This window comes from Pholcus phalangioides, unplaced genomic scaffold (assembly GCF_987345545.1).
Source record: "Pholcus phalangioides strain wild (caught in Gottingen) unplaced genomic scaffold, Ppha-v1.0 ptg000042l_1, whole genome shotgun sequence".
Classification (NCBI taxonomy): domain Eukaryota; kingdom Metazoa; phylum Arthropoda; class Arachnida; order Araneae; family Pholcidae; genus Pholcus; species Pholcus phalangioides.
Genome location: NW_028301628.1, coordinates 33112323 through 33126637, shown reverse-complemented (window position 1 = coordinate 33126637; position 14315 = coordinate 33112323). Strand labels below are relative to the sequence as shown.

At 35.5% G+C, this 14315-nt stretch overlaps 1 protein-coding gene across 4 annotated transcripts in view; it reads left to right on the top strand.

The window, feature by feature from the left end:
* Positions 1-6175, top strand: part of LOC149064916 (RNA binding protein fox-1 homolog 2-like) — a 77186-nt gene extending 71011 nt beyond the window's left edge. For all 4 annotated transcript variants that reach the window (XM_089255307.1, XM_089255308.1, XM_089255310.1 and 1 more), the window contains 2 exons: positions 1446-1530; positions 2697-6175. In XM_089255307.1, the coding sequence (XP_089111433.1) occupies positions 1446-1530; positions 2697-2741 (130 nt within the window). In that variant the 3' untranslated portion in view covers positions 2742-6175. The remainder of the gene's footprint in view (positions 1-1445; positions 1531-2696) is intronic.
* The last annotated feature ends 8140 nt before the right edge of the window (positions 6176-14315 follow it).

Genomic DNA, 14315 nt, shown 5'->3' with positions numbered 1-14315 from the left:
TTGTTTCATCAAATATTTCAAGTTTTTTTTCTATTGGAAACATCATAAAAACTGCAAGGCTCGCACTCATCCTGCTTTTCCTACTTTTTGGTAAAATGTCCTACTTTTTTTATCAAAACCTATCAACAAAATTTGTATAATTGATTTTAATTGAGGAGGGAATCATTGATATAATGCCAAATAATAAAATGTAGTATATTGTGTGCGCACAATTAATAATTCTGCCAAAGCAGAAATTTTATCATTTTTGAAGTTATTTGGGGGGGGGGGGTTTATGTGGACCATTTGGTGGTTTATTAATTTTTCATTTGCTTAGTTTGAGTGGTTGAACAAGTAGAGTAGTGATTAAGAACTTCTGCCTGGTTGAAAAAAAGAAATTATCTATTTACTACTTCCTGTGTGGTCTTGGACAGTAACATTCATCATTTGAAATTATGGTGCACATTTTGTGTATAAGTGACACAACAGTTTTTCATAACAAAGCAGTTGGGTACATAGTCTTATTCTAAGTTTTGTGTGACTGATGATACCCGATAACATTTGTCTTCTGTATTTTTAGGGCATGCAGAGGCATAAACAATATTTACAATGCTCAGCAAAGAGCTAGAAATGAAAGTACTCCATTTGTCAAAAACGATTACACCGATTATATTATATTATATACCGATTATTTACACCGTGTATAAAATTTATTAAAAAAAATACTCATTACAGTAAAACCATCTGGTCCACATTGACTTATTTATATCGGACCTTGTAATTTACACATTTTGTACTGTGCTTTTAGAAGTGGTCTTGAAAGAGTGTCATTCTTAAAAAACTTACATATCTTCATAATTTGCTGTGTGCATTGTCAAAGAGAGTTGACAGACTGGACTGTGGAGGACTCCAAAAAAAGAGTAATATACATTGTGAGGAGAGACAGAAAAGAATTATCTGTGGCTGTTAATACCCTATTTTTGCCAAAAATTGTTTTTGTTACCAAGTCATTTCTGTCATTTTACTTTGGCAGGAGTCAATGTTACAGGGTACTGAAATAGTGCTGTGAAGGAAAAAAAATTCAATTTTTCAAAAAAAAAAAAAATGTTTAGAGCTTTTTTTATTATGCTATTATGTTGTCTAAAAGAGGGGGGTACCCTCCCCCATTTTACTCTTTCTAATTTTTTCAGTGGGAGCCCCTTGAAACTGGCACATGGCCTTTATGTATACATCTACATTTTGGCATGACCTTTTTCTTTCTTTATTTTTTTTTTCATAAGTAAAAGCTTGCACACACTCTGTGTTTTGAATGACTTAAGTTTTTGGTAATCTGAGGTGCCCCCCCCCCCCATTCACCTTTTGTTGTTATCAAAACTCCTCTGTATCCAAGTATGGGCTAGTTATTTTTAACATTTTTTTATTTTGCATGTTATGAACATATTTGTGATTTGCTTTTGATTTTTCAGGTCACCTTCACTCTATTATACATATGGCAGAGATTATGCGGACCCATACCTTGGCCACAGCATTGGCCCAGTTGCAGGATATGGTGTATGTGTTCATTTTATTTCACATAGTTTGGTGCAATTACTTATAGGACCACCTGGCAAACATTGTCCCTAGTTTTAAAATAAAAGGAGGAGAGATTTATACATATAATGTGCTTGTCTGGTCATTTGAAATTAGCTCTAAATTGAAATCTTAATTTTTTACTTTTTCACCTGAGAGTGAAATAACTTTTAGTAAGAAAAAAAATATATGTATATATATATAATATATTCACAATTATATATTATATTGATATTTGGCATACAAGTGTATCTACTAATTATGCATTTAGAAAAATGGTGCAAAGTTTATATCAATGTGTATACAAATACTGTAAATAAAACTTCTCTTAATGAGGCTTACTGGGCAGAGAATCAGCTGGCTAGGAGAGAAAATCAGGTTGAATAAGAGATTGAAAAAAAAAAAAAATTATCATTACATTTAAAATTGCATCATCTTTTATTTCTGAAGGAAGTGAGTAAAATAATTGCACACACTCATGCTATAAACAGGGTTGTCCAACATTTGGCCCAAGACAGTAGCAAATCTGTGTTGCATCCACCACAATACCATAGTCGATGTAACTGTAGTTATCTCCCCAAATGAAATCAAAGCTGTCTGGCCAGTGATTTCAATCATTAATGAAAATTTTGAAGAAATTAAAAAGTGTTTCAGGGAACTAACTGGAAAAGGAGCTTATTTTCGTGGAACTAAACTGGTTCCAGCATTTTTTCTAAAAAATGGCAGACATACTCGCACAAGTGTATGCAACTTGATGGGAATTTTAAAAAAATATGTTATGAAATTGATCCTGAACTAATGTAGACTGTTAGTGAAATTGTTCCTCTGGTCCTCATTCCTACTAAGAATTTCTGCGGATATATATTAGATTAGCATAATGAAGGAAGGCAGATCCAGAAAAGTTTTACAGTACTTATAAATACAGTGAAGCCTTCTACGATGGTACTCAATATAACCATAAATCTCTCTGCAATAATATTTTTTCGATCTAACATTAGTATTTAGTGCTATTCAAGCTGTGAAAGTGTTAATGAAATGATATGTGACTAAATTTTATTTAGATGTTTTCAATAGAGTTTTTTGAATTTTTGAGCTACTTACGCTTTCCGATCCCTTATAAGTTTCCATTGATTTATCTATTTATTTAGGCTGCAGTGTACCGCAGTAGCTACAGTCGATTTGCTCCATACTAAATGTGGCGATTCTAAATTGTAAATTTCACAGAAATGTTGCTTTCCATTGCAAGGCAGCTGCACATACATCATTGTGGTGGATCTGATCAGCACAAATCATGACCATTCGCACACATTATTCATTTTTTCTTTCTATTTATTTTCATGTGTATCAAGTATTGCGTAAGTTAGAATCAGTATTGTTTGAAGCCAGTCTCTCTTTTGTTGATATGCGTATATAATTAGACTTTTTTCCTAAATTTCAGAATCTCTCTCTTTTTTTTTTTTTTTAATGATGAGGTATTTGGAATCACGCGATTTGTATGTGCTTGTCTTTGATGCTTCAAGCGTAGTAGTAGAAATTATTTCTAGCATTTTTGATAGCTGCTGCAGATAAAACATGCAGTAATTGTATGTTGATTGTCATTTATATGTGCTTCTAAGAAGAGTGCTCATGTAGTTGTCATTTCTCCTGGGAAGTGAAGCACAAAATTGAATCTCAGTTCCTTTGTCATTTCGTTGCCATAAATTTTGACTGTTTAATATTTCGAATCTCCGAAAAACAGTAGCGTGTGTATTTAAATGTTCAAGTGCTGCATTAATTGCCAAGTATTTGGAACTATTTGTCTGCCAAAGCATGTTTGTAATCGTTTTTACCTCTATCACATTAATGCAGTTTTTGTTCTACAATGTGCTTAGTCATGTTATAATGTTCCATTTGACTGAGTAGTAATCTGCTCCAAGTATTTTGACGTTTGTAAATTTTCTTTTATACATTTGAAAATTTTTTTTTTTGTCATAATAATGAAGTTTTTCTTTTCCAGTTTTTTTTTTTGGAATGTGTGATTCATATGTAATCTCATTTGATTTTATTATTTTCCCCATTGATAATTTTAGTCAATTGTATAGACCTGAAAGCCAAATTCAAAATTTACATTTATTTCTGGAGGGTTTTTTTTAATCATTTTCTTTTATCTTCAGTATTTTATCACTTTTGGAACTGTGAAGAAAAATATGTGATAAATTTTTTATAACGTGTGTGTATGTGTGTTTGATAGGCTATCATAATACTCGTGAATTGTAAAAGCAGGTCGTTCTTATCAGGCAAAAACGCAGTTAGATGTTTTGCCGTAAAACGCAACAGAAGGATTCATGCTGTAGTTAATCTGATTAAATTTGTGGTTTTGAATTTTTTGATTTCTCAATTCTGGAGTGAGAGGAAAGTGTGTGAACACACAGTTTGATTTTTTGATTGTCATAATTTTAATATCTTCCATTTCAAATAAAACTATTTTATTATGCAAAAATTTTTTTTTTTTTCTTTCTAATACTCATGAAAAAATTAGCTAGCTGTTTTAATCTTCACTCTTCGATGAGCCCAAATGGACTTTCTCCAAGAAATATGCTCGCTTGGCTGTCTTTTTATTTTCTGATTTCATTGACACCTTTTTTTAACCTTTTATTGCGTAACATCAAATGAACGAATAAATACTGTTTATGTTATTTTTTTTATTTCTCTCTAAGCAATATGTATCTCATTGTATCATTATAATAACTAACATGGGGGGAATGATTATACTGCTCAATCTAGATTTCCATCTACTAATTTTCCAGTTTATTTTTATTACATGAAATGTGAAATTAAACACTACCTATAGAATAGGTTTGTAGAATGAAAATGTCGGACAGTTTTTCCCTTTCATATTTCCTTACATGTGAACTTTCACTTTCTCTTCTATGTGACAGCTGTTTCTAAGATGCTATGTGATATAGGAAAAATAGAGTAATTTCCTGTAAATAAGCTGCCTTTTGAAAAATGAGAGTGATAAAAAGGGGGGGGAGGGGAGTCCCTGTGGAGGGCTCCTCCTTTTCTCATCAATACTTATTGCATTCATTTCTGGTTATCAATCCATGTATAGGTGTTTGTCCCATGTTGTCAAAACAAATTTAATCACCTTGATGGTATGTTTCCCTGAAAAAATATGCATATATATTGACAAGACCTGATTTTGCCTTCCAGGCAGGGCAACTGCTGATTATTATTTTAGCGGAACCCCCCCCCCCCCCCCCAAGTTTATGTTAGCATCATTATAAAAAAAAATTGTTAGAAACAATTTAAAAAATTAAAAACAATAAAAAAATTGTTAGTGCTGTGTTTGAATCAATACTTCTGCTTGTGTAAAAGCCCACCAATATATGGCAAAGAAGGAAAAAATTTATCAGATATACTCAGATAAACTTTAAATTAGCTCTAGGTGCCACAAAAAGTTACTTTCAAAAAGATATATATTTGCAGCTTTATTACCTGAAATTATAACCCCTGCCCCCGCTCCCTGTCATTTTCCTCTCTTTTTTTTAATTATTATTATTATGAACAATTCATTACAGTTTCTGAAATATTTTCCATTAAAAACCAATGTTATTGGAAGTATTTTGTTAGTATCAACAGTTAAGTCTAAGCAGTATTTTAGCTTTAAAAACAATATTTTTATTTTTTAGTCTTTAAATTCATGCATTGGTTGAATTTTCTTATCCATATCTCAAAATGATACCATAATTCTCAGAAGAGGCATTTCACCTATTTGTTTACATCATGCTAAAGGGCTGAAATTTTTCCTTATGGTTATTTAAGTTAAACCAATCCAAATGATCAGAGTCGAGCAGTATTAAACATCAAGATGAGTTCAATTAGGGGAAATGTATATCTAAACTATTTCTGGCTTTTGTTTTGAATTTTACCAAGTTACTCAATGTTTTATTTAAGTGGGCTTGAAAATGGTACATAGTAAGCATTTTTCATTGTTTTTATGTTCTTTGGATGAAATAATGAAAATATGGGGCAATACAGTCAGTGGGTTAATAATCTCATTACATTGAACAGAAATATATTATTTCCTGATAGCAGAATTTATAGATATTCGATAAGAAATAATATAAAATGATAAATAATATATATAAAATCATTACGGGATTATCATTAAGAGATTTTTCCTTGTCAAGAAGCAATCATTCGTCGAATGCGCCCCCCCCCCCCCCACAAATTATGAATTGCTGATTGAAAATAGCTTTGAATATAATTTATACTATTTGTTCTCACTCTTTTTTTTTCTCTATGTATGTTGTGACTTACCCACCTCAGTTTATTTACATGTATACATGTATCACAAAAATTGGTTGATACTTCTGTGTGTATTAGCTATGCTTTTTTTTAAGATATACCTCTTTTTGTGTTTTAGTTGTGTTATCTATAGTGAGAGTTCAAACAAGATTTGAATATTTGTTTTTACATTGAAATGCATATTCATTTTTTTCTTTTTTTTCGAATCATCATTCTTATTTATTCATTTAAAAAAAAATGCTGTGTCCTTGCACTTTTCTTTTGCTGTCAGTGTGTAAAAGAGTTTTATAAACCATTTTCTTGTTTGTTTGACATTAAAAAGTCCAGTTATTTGAAATTTCCGGAATTTTCGATTTGAATTATTGTGCTCACTTGTACTTTTTCAGAAATATAAATTGTACTGTTTTCACAGTTTCAATTCAAACATTAGTTGGTTTTTTTATAAATGATTTGCATCCTAAATTTTGAGAGTAGACTATTGCTTTTGGGGGAAATTGGATGATTTCTGTGCATTTAGAAATGCTTTCCAGAAACTCCTCTATAATAGACACCACGGAGACAGCAATATTTGCCTGTTAATATATAGTGAAATACATCAAGGCCCTGTTCTACAGACTTTGTAAGTGTCCATTATGGAGGCCCCACTGCAAATCCATATCTGTTCTTAGAGATAGATCATAATCCAATGGTACCTTGACCTGCTTCCCCCTAGAAGTAAGTGGTTCCAGTATGAGTATATGCCGTAATGCCATTAGCGAAGCATAATGCAACTTTCCACTTGGAGAAAGAACTATTGTCTACACTACAGCAATGGTTTGAGACAAAATTCTGACCCGTGTGAAATATCTTTTGGCGTATCAGTTGCACCAGAAATATGGTTTACACTTTAGACACTACATTACTCACAGAATTGTATACGCCATGCGTATATATCAAAAACTGTTGTTTCCTCTCCAATTACACTGGTAAACAAAATTTCACTTTTTTCGTGTTTCTTTGATCAAATAGAGTCATTCTTATAGTACTTTCCCCACTGATTCCGAATCTGCTTTCAGAATTTGTCTGTCAGGCATATTTTTTGGGTAACACGCATTTAAAATTTTGGAAACATATTTTTTGCATTTGCTTACAAATTAAAATAACTTAAATTCTAATATTAATGGCAGTTCAAAAGGTATTTTTACATGATTTTCTTCTGTATTTTGCAGCAGGAATATCTCTTTTCAATGTCCAACAGTAATCGGCCAGCATGTTTGGGCTCCATTTGCCTTGATAATGCGATTGCATGATGGATATGACCTGGTGGAATCGCTCACTGTACTCATCGCTGACATCACCTAGATTTTCTTTTTATAGGGGAAAAATCCAAATGTGAATGAAGAAAATGTATCTTCAGTGAGACATATTGCAACCAAGAGCTTTATAGTTCTGAAGTAATTCCTCCACAAGGTCCTTATATTTGTCCGTCTTGTTATTTCCAAGAAAGTTCTGAACTACTTTCTTGAATGACTCACATGCTGGTGTTTCTTGCTCATTTAGGGTGTCATCGAACTCAGGATCATTCATTAATTCATTAATTCTCGAATTTGAGGGCCAACGAATATGCCTTCCTTGATTTTAGCGTCACTGACCCGTGGAAATTTGTTTTTTAGAAAGCTAAAACCGTCACCGTTTCAAAATTCATTCCTTTAAAAAAAATTTCATCAATCCCAGTTTAATGAATAGAGGTGGCAGGTAGACTTTCTGGGGATTCACCAGGGGCTGACTGATGGCATTTTTGGTTCCCGGAACGAGCTGTCTTCTTGGTGGCCATTGTTTTTTTACATAATGGTTTTGCCTATCTCTGCCGTTCCACAAGTACAAGAAATAGTAAAATTAGGTATATCCTAGTTGAAGACCGAGTACAAGAGCAATGACTTTCAAATCTCTGCAAAAGTGCCAGGCATGTCTTTCTTACTGAACCATCCGTAATAAAACTTTCATGTTTTCATATGTCTCCTTCGTGTGGGCCCCGTAAGCGATGGGAATGGAGGGGTTTTCATTACCATTGTGCAAAAGTTCTGCTTTCAAGCTGGTTTTAGAGAAATCTATGGATAACCTCCACTCTAGGGAATTATACTGATGCCCCAATGCAACGTACAGAGCATCGACATCATTGCACTAGACTAAGTCATCTTTCTTCGAAAAAAAGTGCTCAAATTGCTTTGGTCGAGGAGCAAAGCTTGGACAGGAATTCCCTAGAAAGGGTGAAAGGGACTCGTAATTCCCTTGTCCCCATGGCTAGCACATGATCAGAGGTATCTCAAAAGAATCTTGATGTACTATTCCATAATATTTAGTCAGATGAGGCAAGTTTTAATATTCATAATACCCATTATCAAGCTAAAAATGTTGATGGTCTAAATATAGAGTATTAACCCATTAACTGCCAAATTTTTTTTTTTGAAATTTTTGGCCGGATAAATTATATATATGCACAAAAAGTTGTAAACGTAAAGCACGTAAAATTCCAAAATCCCCAAATAGGATCGTGGCAGCTAATGGGTTAAAGCTGGTTAGGCTAACCCACAACAATGGAAAATGCAATTGCGGAAAACTGGTGCCTGATGGACGATTTCTGAGGACGGATTCAGAATCAGCATCGAAAAATACGTAAGAAATAGCGTCCAAGAAACAAAAACCTTGTTTACCAGTGTTATTCCAATACATTCATGTTTTAAATTTCGCAGACAAATTTTTCTGTTATCTTTTCCTTTACCCCTGATTTGGTAGCCTGTTAGGATAAAGAACAGGTGGCTAGCTTATTTTTGCGCGTGACTGATTTCGGAACGCTTATTTACATCGTTTATCATGGGACTATAATTACGAATATTCGTATTTACGTATGTTGATATTCCCGTAATTTAGACACTACATACGTTTTCAGCCCTGTCCTCACTCTCGGGAACGGATAAGTCGTAGGCGAAATAAAGTAGCACTTTATTACCTTCAGAAATTTCAGCAAGATTTAGCAAATTTTCATTCATATAAATTGAAACAACTGAAATGCTTTTCATTCAATGAAAATTAAGTTTCCGAGTGTGCCTGTCCCGCTCGGAGTGGAAAAACATTGGTGTACAGTATTTCGAAGAACGAATCAATTTGTTTTTTGATACAGTGAAACTCCTCTAAGACGGCCACTTGGCGTTCAGAAAAAAAGTGGCCGTCTGTGGAGGTGACCGGGGGGGGGGGGGAACCCAGCGTCATAGGTGAAGTTGACATCTAATGTATATATGAATTATCTTCATCGTGCCCATCCCAGACTTCCAAATCTCCTCATAAGGTGACTGCCGAATAGGGGTTGTATGACAGGAAATGTACATTTCAGGGGGCTTGTCAAAATAGCGGTTTTTTCAACGTCACAAAAAATCTTATGCTCTATTTACTTACAATGCCCACAAAAGACATATACAGTGAAACCCCGCTACTACGATACTCGATATAACGATATACCCCTCCGTAACGGTATTTTTTCACATATTGCTTGAAATAACCTATAGTCTGTAATATTAAACTTCTCTCGATAACATACAACGATATCCTTTACTCCCCTATATAACAATATTTTAGGAGGATTTTAAAACCGCTACAACTTTTATCATTTTTATTTTTCGCTCCAAATGTACTTCAGTCTATTTTTTTAACTCATGTCACATGTTCCAGTTTTTCCGAGGACGTCTGATAATTTCGGTGTTGGACATCACTTTATCACCGAAAGTGTTCGGTATTGCTACTTTTTGATCGATACACCAAAGTGTATTGTGACAGTCCCCTTTACAGAAGCAATACACATCTAATTGAAGTTCTTTTATCAGCTAATCAATTAAAATATTTTGTAGCGAATAAATATTCAAAAGTGCATTTTTTGGTGATACTGAAGACGTCAATTTAGAAAAGTTGCCAACAGCAGCATAAATTTGATGACACGTGATGATAATTTTGTGACTGTCGATTTGAAGATAATTCTTCTACAACGATATTTTTTCTTGGTTCGGTATCCAGGTTTCACTGTATCTTATGCAGAACTTGAAATACCAGATCATCCGATCAATTCCTTAATCTGTGTTATCCGGGATCCGTTTTTTCTTTATAGCAAGTACTGTACATGTTCTTTCATCACATTTATTTTACTCCCTCACTGTTGTTCTACTAAATCTCTGAAGAAAGTATCCTCAAAGAAGAAATTTCCAAATCCTTTACTTATTCAGTAAAGATCATAGACTATATTTGTCTGGTTTACCCTGTCATCCCGGGGGAGTAAATTTTTAAACTGTCTCACCAGCTAGCAGTAACCGTATAGCATTAGCCTTTGGCATCCTATATACAAATGTTTCCAATGTATATACATGAACGTTATACATGATCGTTATACATGAACAGAAAATCCGATTGATCTAAAAGGTTACACAAAGAACTACCAGCTCATGCACTAGGAAGAAAAAAATGGTTGACCGCATGCAGAGGTGACCGCAGAATGGGGTGATTTTTGTATTATGTCTATGGAGCATATTGTTCGTTCCGAGGAAAACAGGCCGCCTAGGGGAGTTTCAATGTATTGATATTCTATAAAGCTGGTAAGCAAGGATAATTTTCACTTCTCTATCACAATCCTACTACTCTGCATCCTAGCTGAGGACGACCACATTTCGGGAAATTAATAATACATGTTTTTCGATAATTAAGAACATACATAGCAAAGCATAATTCCGCCTTTGTCCAGAGAGCGAGTGACTAAACAAGTGACAGAGTTTGCAAGTATGGGTAAGTGAGCAAAAGAGTGTGCAAACTCTTTTAAGTGTGAGCAAAAGGGCAACTTATAGAGCAGGGGTTCTCAACCTTTCTCAGCCGCGACCCAAAATTAACAAGATCAGCTAATAAGTACATTTATAACAGGCTGTAACCGGATTCGAATGACTCATCTAGTAAGTCTGCGAATTAAGTTTGGGTCGTGACTTATAGCTCAAGAACACTCGGCTGTAAAAGTATTTATACGGCCCATCTCGAATGCCCCTGCGAATCAAGTTCGGACCGTGACAAAAATCTCAGGCTACAAGAGGGTCTGTAATAGACTCATTTAGGAAGCCCCTCCGAATAAAATTTTGTGTCGTCATTCGTAGGTGAACAATCCCTGGCTGTAAGTTGACTTTTATGACCCATTTAGGAATAAAGTTTTGGTCATGACCCATAACTCAAGAATACTCGGCTGTAAGAGGGTTTTTACGTCCCATCTCGAATGCCACTGCGAATCAATTTCGAGTCGTGACCCATAGCTCAAGAGTCCCTGGCTATAAGATTGTTTGTACGATCCTTTTTTGGAAGCCATTGAGAATCAAGTTTGAGTCGTGAACCATAGCTCAAGAATCTCTGGCTGAAAGTAGATTTATACGATTCATTTTGGAAAGGCATTGCGAATAAAGTTTCCACCGTGGCCCATAGTTCAAGAATACCCGGCTGTAAATGGGATTATACGACCTATCTCGGAAGCCCCTGCGACCCAAGTTTGGGTCACGACCCATAGGTTAAGAACCCCTGCTATAGAGCATGTGAATGATCAAGTGACCTAAAAATCGAGAGACCAGGTCAATGAGTGGCCAAGAGAGTGTGTGTGTGTGTAAGCATGGGACTAACCAAAAAAGGACCAACCTAAAACAGTGGTTCTCAATCTGCGGCCATATTATACCCCTTGCGGATCTGGGATATTTTAAGCGGGTCCATTACATGTGATGAAGGGGGGCCATAGAGAGCTGCGAATAATCAGAGCTAAAACGTAAAATATATTGGGAGAAAATTTTTCTACTTTCAGAATCCAGAAGAGCTGTCCACAGAACCAGAGCCATCTTAACCCACGGGATCATGTGGGCATGGCTTCATGATCCCCTTTGGGGGGGGGGGGCTACATGATGAGATCTGGTACTATGATTTTCGAAAATGTAAATATGTAAGCTATTACTTCCAGTCAAGTATGGGGGCCTCCAGAACATCACTTTGCCCGAGGATCCATGATGTTTAGACGACCACCTACATAAAACTCCCACAATAAGAAAACACTATGAACTCTAGCCCATGGCAGTTGCGAACCCTGGGTGATGTGTCGGGAGGTTCTATTCATTGTGTAGGTTCATGGATTGTTCCGTATTTTGCCTATATGTATATATAATTTGGCCTATATGTTTTCCTGTATAATTCTGGGGGGGGGGGGGGGGTCACCCACTTTCTAGATCCTTGCCTGGCCCAGAGTTCCAGAACATTTTGTTCATTATAACTTTAGTTTTGATCAAATTCAACTCGATAAGTGGAAATGGTTTCGATCAGGGATGAGTAGGAGGCCGTGGATAAGACAGTGGACCAACAGAAGAAAATATTGTCCGGAGAGGGACATGGGCTGAAGAAGGTAGAGAAACACAGACGTATAGAGCGTGTGCAAACCAAACGTGTGAGTGACCAAAACAGTGTAAGCATGTCAATGACCAAGAGAGAGTGTGTGAGTGAGCATGGGAGTGACCAAAAAGTGACTTTGAGACGAAGGCATATTTATAGGAGGGGGTGGGGACTAAGCGGGCTATAGCATGAGGAGCGGTTAATTCGAGGAATGAATGGGTCCAGAAAATTAGACTAGAATGAGAGGAGGGCTATAAAATTCTGATACCTAACAGGCAGCAAATCTACTTCTGAGTGCAGTCCCTCTGGTGACGTTATAAAGAGGTTCCTCTGTGTGAATTATAATTACCTAATATTCAATATCTCCCTTGCTTTTAACACCAGGAAATTTCCTTAATTATATTATTATTTTTTTACAAGAAGGAGATAAAAAAAACAAATTAAATGAGGCCTATGTCTATCTGTGTCCATGACCAAGACCGTGAAAGGCAGGCTACTTTGTTCTACATCCTTGCCTCTACGAGGAGAACTTTTTCAAGGTTCATCTTGCTCTATTATCTCGAGGTACGTTCACTGTCTGTACGCATGGGAAATACGCAAAAAAAAAAAAAAGACGCTGTGGAGCAAGGAAAAAGAAAATTATGTAGAAAAGAAACGGTAATGGCGATTGATCAGCGGCCGAGCGTATCGGTTATTGCCCATATATGTCCAGCAGCTTTATCGTCGCGTCCGAGAACTTTTCTTCCATTAAAAGCGGTCGGTCAGTGGCTTCCGCTCTCCTTCACTAGATACCGGTCACTTCTATCATCTTATGCGAAAGGCACTGCCAGCAACAGCCACCCTCCTCCCTTTATTTTCAACGCTATTTCTACAGAGTTCTTATACTCTTTTATGTGAAATAGGTCATAGGCAAATGAGAAAGAGTACCAAAAGGCAGAGAAATTTTATTCATGGATAAGAGAAAATGCATTTTTTTTTTGCATTTTAAACATGTTGATTGTTGAAAATTCAATCGTTTTACGCGTACAGAGGCGCATTTATCGTTTTGCCATCTGTGAATACACGAATTTTACCGACCTTTCTAGTCAAATTTTCTTGACCACTCATTCCTCGAATTAGCACCACCTTGTGCTACAACCCACTGCTTCCCCCCTCCTCCCAACCTCCGGAAATAACACCTGTGTCTCTATACAGGGCCGCCGCCTAGGGTGGCATTTTTTCTGACAGAGTTATTGTGACGGTGTTCTCATCTTCGAAAATTTTTACACATCTAAATAATTTTGAAGGGAAAGCGCGAGTGGATAAATAAGCGCAGGTAATACAATACTTTTCAATGTCAAAATGTTATGCTATTCAATGCTTAATTCATCTCAACACACCTCCTTTCTTGCACTTCCAAAAAGTGCCACCTAAGTAAGATTAACACTAATGTTTATGGAAATGTTGTAGAGCCGCACAAAAACCTACTACTCACCTATCTCTAGAGAAGCTAGTTTCTGGGGAAAAAAATTTAAGCTTTTTTTCCTCTCTTTTTTATTAAGGATTTAAAATTAGCAAGTTTGCTTCGAAATTATAACAGTTGTTATTTGTGCGCGATAAAACAACATTGATGAAACACGCAAACAATAACTATCCTTGGCATCTATATCTTTTATATCTTCTAATCTTTTACCACGCACAAATAGCAGCTGTTATAATTTCGAAACAAACTTGATAATTTAATTAATATTTCACTTATAAAATATTAACTAATATCATATCATATTGGTTTTTTTTTTCATTGTGTTTATTAATCAAAATCTGGTCGCTAATTTAATCGAGGAACTGTAACAGTTCTATTTGATAGGTGGCGGAAGGGGTTCTAGTTCATTGATATTTTTCTCACATGTAAATACAGGGTGATTTTAAATTCATGGAACAAACTTTAAGAGGAATATATGACACTTGAACAAGCATTTTCCATCATAGAATGTGCGGTCGAGGATTTTTTTTGGAGAGTGCACAATAGTACTTCACCAAAAACGTATGCTGCTGCAAACAATGATCAAGCGGTACAATGA